The sequence below is a fragment of the Elephantulus edwardii genome, unplaced genomic scaffold (assembly GCF_000299155.1).
Source record: "Elephantulus edwardii isolate Elephantulus edwardi_28Jun2011 unplaced genomic scaffold, EleEdw1.0 scaffold00226, whole genome shotgun sequence".
Taxonomy (NCBI): domain Eukaryota; kingdom Metazoa; phylum Chordata; class Mammalia; order Macroscelidea; family Macroscelididae; genus Elephantulus; species Elephantulus edwardii.
The window spans coordinates 4,370,581-4,379,463 of NW_006399976.1; the positions used below are offsets into that span (position 1 = coordinate 4,370,581).

The window sequence follows — 8,883 nt, forward strand, 5'->3', positions numbered from 1 at the left end:
ATAAGATGGATCGATTCAGTGATTGAGGCAGTATGAGTAGGTGTGTCAGAGACAACGAGGTTGGCACAGGACAGAGCAGGGTTTAGGGCTCTTGTACATAGGGTTGTTATGAGTCGCAAGCAACTCGATGGCACATAACAACAACAACAACAACAAACAAACAACAAAATACCAACCCAAAAATAAACCTCCATGAAAACAGTAATAGCTTCAGTGTGTGTACTATGGTCACATCTATGCTGAACCCAATTCTCTGTATGCTTAGAAACAAGGTTATGAAGCAAGCTCTGAAAAAACTCTTCAACTGCAAAATGTGATCACATCCTTTGTCTCAGAAGTAGACAGTTTCTTATGTTTAACAGAGCTCAAAATCATGACTTCTTATCCTGATACCATGATGTGCCAATAAATCTGAAGGATCAACTCACTGGAAGAGATGTGTATTTTTTTTCCCATTCTAAAAAGAGCTGATCCAAAAGAATGTGGAAATTATTGGACAATATCACTGATATCACATGCAAGCAAAATCCTGCTAAAGATAATTCTAAGTCAACTGAGATGGTACATTAACCAACATAAACTGGGTTTAGAAGAGGCTGCTGCACTAGGGGCATCATAGTCAATATCAAATGGATCTTGGCTAAAAACAGAGAGTATCAGAGGAAGGTCTAACTGTGTTTCATTGACTATGCAAAGGTATTTGACTGTGTGGACAATTTGTTGCTAATCTTGAGAAGAATAGGAATCCAGAACGTTTGATTGTGAAACTTATACTTGAACCAGAAAGCATTCATCAGAACAGAGGAAGGAAGCACTGCATGATTCAAGATCAGGAGAAGAGTGTGTCAGGGATGCATCCTGTCTTCATACCTTGTCAGTCTATATACAGAACAGATCATTCTGGAGGCTAAGCTTTATGAAGAGGAATTTGGCATCAGGGTTAGAGTAAGACAAATTAACAACTTGAAATATGCAGATGACACAACCTTGCTTGTCAAAACTGAGGAGAATCTGCAGCATTTGCTGCAGGAGGTCAAGGACTGCAGTCTTCAATACGGATTGAAGCTCAGCATCGAGAAGACAAAGATTCTCACCACTGAGACAATTGGCAGCAGCATGACAGATGGAGAAGAGATTGAGATTGTTAATAATCTCAGCTTGCTGGGCTCCACAGTCAACACTCTTGGCACCAGCAAAAAGGAAATCAAAAGATGAGTTGCATTAGAAAAGTCAGCTGTCAGGGACCTCTCCAAAGTGCTGAAGAGCAACGATGTCAGACTAAAGTGCTTCTCAGCGAGGCCATGATCTTCACAGTTACCTGTTATGCATCACAGAGCTGGACAATGACAAAGGATGACAGAAATAGAATTGATGCCTTTGAGTTGTGGTGCTATAGAATTATACCACAGACTGCTAAGAGAACAAACAAGTCTGTGCTGGAGAGGGTGAAACCAAGTTTTTTATTTCAATAACACAGCTAGCAGTAGTTGTGGAGAGCCAGGTGTAGGCTTCCTGTCAGCTAGATAAATGACTATTACTAGTAGATGTTTGAGTTTTTCACTTCGGGCAACTTTGTGAAATCTACTTGAATACTTTGGAAGGGCCTCAGCCCTGGAGGCCGTCTCCGTACAGGGTTTCTTTAGAATATCTTCTGACTTTTTGACAGAGTATGCAGCCCCCACATACCTGCTTAGCAATAAGATAGATGCTTATACATTCGTAGTTTTTTAACACAGTATCACAAATATCCTATGGCTCTTAATGGCCTTTTTTTCTCTTTTTCTTTTTCTATTATTAATTTTAATAGACCTTTACAGAAGTTTTGGATTTCCATTCATTCATTGCCGCACCCTTCTCCCTGCCCACCCCTCCCCACCAGCTTGCTCCCCCCTCTGAAGAGAAAAAGAAAAAAAAATCCTTCATTAGTATACAATTCCCACATCCCTTCCCCCCACCTCCCACCCCTAGTTCACTTCTCTATGCAACCTTAATTCTGGATTCCTGTTATGTATATTGTATTGAAACAGATAAGGGAAAGAACAGATTAGAAGTGATATATATGATTGAGTATTGTGGTTAATGGCCTTTTCTTTGTACTATGTCTCAACCACCAGAGTGATTAGTACTTACAGTCCCATTTTCTTGCCCTGATTTGTACATGACGTTGACTGGCTACTGTGGGAATTTGTCTTTTGTTCTTTTGCATCTCTTTTATTAAGTCTTACCCAACAGCATTGGGTTTATTTCTGCCTCTCTCCTGGAGGCATGCAGCTCCCGAAGCAGGCCTCCAAAACCAAGGCAGGATGTGTCTTTTCTTTCACTAAGGTTGCTGCCCCAAGTGGGCAGACAAATCCCAGAGGACACCCTAATTTGTGGAAAAACTCTGTCAGTACTCAGGGCACTGTCTCTGTTTTTCTGGGCAACTGGCAGATAGATCAGCATGATCTATGGGCAATTTCCTGGCTGAGATCAGTGCCTTCTGGCTGCTTCATCCAGTATATTTGCTAATAAGTTACTTAGAGTATCACTTGAAAAGCATTCAAGAAATCCAATCTAAATTCAGAGAGAGAATCTTTACTAAGTGATTTTGACAAATTGGGCACCCAAGCCCAGACAAAGAAGCAGACTGGCACACATTCCACAGCCCGCAAAGAATTTTTACCCTCTGTTTCATAAGTCCCTCTCACAATTTTTCACTAGTTGAGTGCTGTGGGGGTGTATACACTTTCCCCACGTTATCTTTTCTCTCTCCTATCTCTTTTCTTTTTTCTCCCCCTCTCTCTCTTTTTCCCTTTCTTCTCTAATCTCATTTGCGCACACGTTCTTGCGGTCTGATGTGTCAGCTAATAGTTTATATGTCTTTTGGGTCAATTTATGACTCATTACCCTAGCTTTCATTTGCTTTTCCCCTGAAGATGGGCCAGTCTAAAGTTTATTCCTTACATTTATTTTCTTCTTTTTCCTCTTCTTTGTTCTTTCTTCTTTGTTCCTCTTCTTTTTCCTTAATAGCTGCCGCTGTCCATTCGCGGGCAACAAACAACACCCTGATGGGGGTAAGCACAAAGGAGATACACCACTCCAGGAGCCATTCAGAGAGTCGATCCAGCTCAACTTTATTGGAGGCTACAGTGCACTTATATGTGAACAAGTAAACAGGAAGACAGGATAGGGTGGGCTTGCAGACATGGGACATGCAGACTGGATGGGAGAACCCCAGCCCCGTGCAGACTACTCCCAGCTCAACAGATGCGGCACCCATCTTCCCAGGTGGCAAGCTTTCTCAAGCTGGTATGGCCAAACACAGGGGAGCTTTCTCTATCTCATATTAAAGGCCGTTGTGAGGTTTGCACTTATCTGGAGCTAGGTGATCTGTCCTGGCCAGAGACCCTCCTTTCCTCCCCAATTTTCCCCTACAAATAGTCTATTTTTGTTTATTTCTTTTGATTTCCCCCCTTCCTCTACGAAAAAAGTTCATAGGACATTTCACTCTGCCCCTCCTGGAGTCATGTGTGTTGTTGTTGTTGTTGTTGTTGTTGTTGTTGTTAGGTGTTGTCATGTCGAGTACCATCCAACATAACCCTATAAACAACTGATCTGAACCCTGTGTTACCCTGGGCCTTCCTCACAATCTCTGACACACTTGAGTCTGTTGTTGCAGTCACTGTGTCAATCCATCTGGTTGAGAGTCTTAGTAGAACACACAATTTAAAAAGTAAACATCCAGATATGCGGGTCACTTAAAAGACAAAATTCATTTTTTAAGAGACCTCCTCCCTCTAACTGCCAAACCCTCCAGTGCAGAACAGTTCATATCTCAATTTCCCAACCAGAGAATAAGGAGCCAGTAGTGGTAACTCAAATTCATGGGATGGGTGCAAACATCTCTGAAGAACACATTGTGGAGTGATTTGCACTCCAACTCATCACACACACACACACACACGCACGTGCGTGCACACACACACCTCCCCCTGATTCCAAGCCCCTCCATTTCTCCTTTCCCCATAGAAGAACCCTTCAGGAACAACCCCTTTGCTTGAGATTCATATCCAAATAAAGTGCACTATGTGATGGCTCTGTACCAAGACAAAAATGTTTGGGGAAACGACACTTGTAGAAGCTTGCCTTTGCTCTTTCCTGCATTGCAGAAGTCAGACCTGAGAGCAGTTTTCTGCTTCCCCATGAAACAAACAAACCACTCTTCTTACCTCTCAAAGCAAGGAGAAGAGTTAACAATACTAATTTTTTAAAAAAATTAACAACCTGGTTTCATACTAGAAATGTCACTAGCAAACCTAATAGTGCCAATTATTAAGTCCTTAGAGTACCTTGGGTAGATGTGTGATAACATTGTATGAAGGGGAACCTCCAGGATTTTCTGCCATCCAATGGGACTAGTACGTATGCTCTGGTTCAGCTAACAATTCCTTTCATCCTAACGTCCTGATAGGGCCAGAGCATAATACAGATCCTGGGACTGAAAATCCCTCCCTAAATCTTTCAAGCCACATATTTCTATTGATTGGCTCTTTTGAAGTTCCTAGAAATGTTTCTACTAAGTTTAAAACTAAGAATCAAACACCTACAGGGTTTGAAGGTACACTTTTCTAGTGATCTACAATAAATAAAAATGTAAATGGAATCCACTACATTTATTTTAACCAAAACAAGTTCATAAACTATCCTAGCAATACCCTAGCCAGTTAAATACTACCAGTCGTATGACCGGGGAAAACAGGACAGCATTAAAGCAATTTTGGCAGAAAAGAGAAGCAGATGGGGAATGTTCAGATGCAAGTGTTGTACCTTCATTCCTAACAACACAGCTTCTGAAAGAACCATAACAAAAGCCCTACAAAGATTAACACCCTTAGCTAACAAACTAGCCTGGAATGTGAGACTCAGTAATCCTTTCACTACCAGCTGGAAAAATAGTTGAGCAGATGGGAAAAATGCAGCTGCCTCTATCCTCCCCTCTCTCATAAGTGTTGCTAGATGTCGTCGAGTTTAGTATAACTCATAGCTACTCTATGAACAGCTGTTCTGAAAACTATCCTGTGACGTGCACTGAGAACCAGAAATGGAACAGGGGCAATGGGGGGTGTTTACTACTCACTGGCTGATGGAGTGGGTGACGGTCACACTTCTATTCACTGAGAGGGTGTCTCTGAATAAGAGGAAGATTGCACCTTTCTGGTCACCATTGTGGAAGCTCCCACAGTCCTGGTTAAGAGAAACTGATTATCAGGATGCCCTGCCATTCCGAATGCTGTTTGCAAGAGTTTAAAATTTTCTCACTGTGTCAGCAATGATTCACTGCTCTATTTCTTCCTTTTTGTTGTTTACACTCAATTTTTCCCCTTCTAATTGGTATCTCAGATACGCTGAGTGGGTGCTGGAGCCTTCTACTTGAGACACATGATTGTCACAGCAGGATAATGTCTCAGATGAGGGTGCTGTCTCAACTGGATCAGGAATGCTGGACCTCAGGCTGGAAGGGTGTTTGGGGAGAGGTGGTAAAAAAATGCTTCCTAAAACAAAACAAAACTTCCTTCCATTGCCGATCCTTGTTTGCTGTAAACCCACAAGCCAGGGGCAAAGCCTGACTCATGTCAGAGTGTAAGTGGGGTCGAAAATTCTCACCACTGGACTAATTGGTAGCACCACTATAGATGGAGAAGAGATTGAGGTTGTTAATTATAGCTTGCTCAGTTTCACAATCAAAACTCCTGGCACCAGCAATTAGGAAATCAAAAGACCAATTGCACTGGGTAGGTGTATTGGAATCAGTGAGACTAGCTCAGGATAGAGCAAAGGTTCAGAGTGATTGTACATGAGGTCGCTTTGAGTCCCAGGCCATTCGATGGCCCCTAACAACAATAACAGTCATTAAAATGTAATGGACCCAGTCGCAGAATGAGAGAATCTCACCACTTGCAAAGGAGAAGCAGGTAAGCAGTGTGCACCTTTTGGGTCTAGAAATTTTCTCTTATCAATTAGACCTAGAGCATCAGGAGCCATGGCTGAAGCAGAGTATCAGAGGTCATGTAAGGGAGCTGACTTTAGAAACGCTACCATTATTGACCCTGAGCTAAGACCCTTTGTTCAAGTTTGTTAGAGTATTGGAAGTTGGGAGGAGAGAGCCATAATCTGCAGGGCTGAGAAAGTTCTGTAACACTGACACAAAGCTACAAAGGTGAAGGCTGAGCCACCTATGAGCACACAGCAGCAGCTTTCCGGAATTATTGTATTCTGCTACTACACTGAATTTTAGCCTTTTTATTCCCTTACTATGGTTCTGTGTGGTCTGCGAGCTATCACAACAGATTTTGGATCTAATAAAGCAGTAAGATTGGTGTTGGGATGAGTAGAAAGAGGAGCAGGAGTACGGGGGCCATATCTGACCTCAATGGAATTGTGTGTTGTCGATGTTGTTGACTGGGATAATTCTCCTTTGTAAGATTGCTAAAGGCCAGATATGGCTATCCCGATGCGGTCCTTGCTCTTTCTATGCGGTCCTTGCTCTTTCTACAATTTCTAACCTGGGTAAAGAAATACCTAGTGCTTTTTAAGAATGTTTATTTAGCTGACCTCAAAGAAGACACTTGGCCAGCAGAAGGAAAATAGCCCTGATAATGTTGAATTACTTTGAAGTCTTTAAATAACGTAGTAGCTAAGTATATATATTAACCCTTAATTCACATCTTGACTCTCAAATTACAACTATTAGGAGTTTTAATTGTTGTTCATTGTGATTTTGTAACCCAATTAGAGATTGCTTCTGTTGGGATAAAAATACATATTGAAATTGTAACAGAAAATTATCCATATTCTTCATGTGTGTGAATGTATATTAATGTTGTCCATCTTTAAATTATTATATCGCATCCATAAAACATTGTTTTAATTTCTAGCAAAGTATTGTTGTTGTGACTAGTTACCATTGAGTTGAGTATGACCCTATGAACAACAGATCTGAACTCTGTCCTAGCCTGTGTATACTGTGATGATATACAGTATACCCTATTGCTGCAATCACTGTTTAATCCATTTCATTGAGGGTCTTACCTTCTTTTGCAGACCTTCCATCTTTCCAAGTATGATGTCCATTTCCAAGGAATAGCCTCTCCTAACAACATGCCCAAAATATGTGAGATGAAGCTTCACCTGCCTTTCTTCCAAGGAGCATTTTGACTGCATTTCCCCCAAAATATATGTATTTGTTCTTTTGGAAGTCCAAAGGTACTTCAGTACTCTTCTCCAACATTACAGCTCAAAGGCATCAATTCATCTTCTGTAATCTCTATTCATTGTCTATCTCTCAGAGACATAACAAGTACTTGGAAAGACCATGACCTAAAACAGGAGCATCTTAGTCTTCAGATTAACATTACTGATCCTCAACATTTTTGAGAAGTCCTTGACAGCAGATTTACCCACTGCAATGCATTTCCTGACTACTGTTAACAGGGTGTTGATTGTGGATTCGAGTAAGAAGAAATCATTGACAAATTCAATCTTTTTTTAATCTTTCATGATGTCGCTTATCAGTCAAGTAGTAAGGAATTTTGTCTTTTATTTTTAAATTTTTTAAATTCATTTATAATGCAAAACCTATACTTGGTCCAGGAGGCAGTTGTCAGAACAGAGCAAAGAAACACTGCATGCTTCAAAATTGGTAAGAGTGTATGCCAGGGATGTGTCCTATCTTCTATATTCTTTTCAACCTATATGCAGAACAGATTATACAGGAGGCTGGGCTCTACGAGGAGAAGTGTGGCATCAGGATTGGTGGAAGATCCATCAACAATCTATGTAATGCAGATAACACAACCCTGCTTACTGAAACTGAGGAGAACCTGAAGCACTTGCTGCAGAGGGTCAAGGACTGCAGCCTTGAATATTTGTTAAGGCTCAATATCAAGAAGACAAAGATTCTTACCACTTGGCAGTATCAGGATGGATGGTGAAAAGATTGAGATGGTTCACAACTTTAGTTTGCTTGGCTCCACAGTCAACACTCTTGGCACCAGCAGCCAGGAAATTAAAAGACATATGACAATGTGAAAGTCTGCTGTTAGGGACACCTACAACGTACTGAAGAGCAATGGTTTCACTCTGGAGACTAAGGTGCACCTGATACAGGCCATGGTCTTTGCAATCACTTGTTATGCATCAGAGTGTGGGACAATGACTAGGGAGGATAAAAGGAGAATTGATGCCTTTGAGCTGTAGTGCTAGAGAAGAATACTCAATGTACCATGACTGCTAAAGAGAATGAACAAGTTTGTCCTGGAGAGGGTTAAACCGGGCTGCTCCTTGGAGGCAAGGATTCTGAGGCTTCGTTTGACATACTTTGGACATGTTGCAAGGAGGGACCAGTTCTTGAAGAGGGACATCATGCTTGGGAGGGTAGAAGGACAGCACAGGAGGGGAAGACTCTCTATGAAGTGGATTGATTCAGTGACTGGGATAATTGGGGTGGGTGTTTCAGAGACAGTGAGACTGACACAGGATAAAGAGGGTTTAAGGCTGTTGTACATAGGGTCGCTATGAGTTGCAAGCAACTCAGTGGCACATAACAAAAACAACAGCAACATTCATTGTCACACATTTCCTCCTCTCCTCATTTTTGCCTCCTCCCCTAGTCCACTTTGCAATGCACCTCTTGTTTCAGATTGTTGTCATGTTGTTGTTGCTGTTGTTATGTGCCGTCGAGTCGTTTGCGACTCATAGCGACGCTATGTACAACAGCCCTAAACCGTGCTCTAGCATGTGCCAGTCTCATTGCCTCTGACACACCCATCCCGATTACTCCAGTCACTGAATCAATCCACCTCATAGAGAGTCTTCCCCTCCTGCACTGTCCCTCTACTCTACCCA

At 41.8% G+C, this 8,883-nt stretch overlaps 1 protein-coding gene across 1 annotated transcript in view; it reads right to left on the bottom strand.

Annotated features, from left to right (window-relative positions):
- The window catches only part of LOC102845651 (olfactory receptor 7A17-like), a 215,957-nt gene that overhangs the window by 164,212 nt on the left and 42,862 nt on the right, over positions 1-8,883 (bottom strand). The window contains exon 3 of the mRNA XM_006898354.1: positions 8,166-8,194. Within this exon, the coding sequence (XP_006898416.1) occupies positions 8,166-8,194 (29 nt within the window). The remainder of the gene's footprint in view (positions 1-8,165; positions 8,195-8,883) is intronic.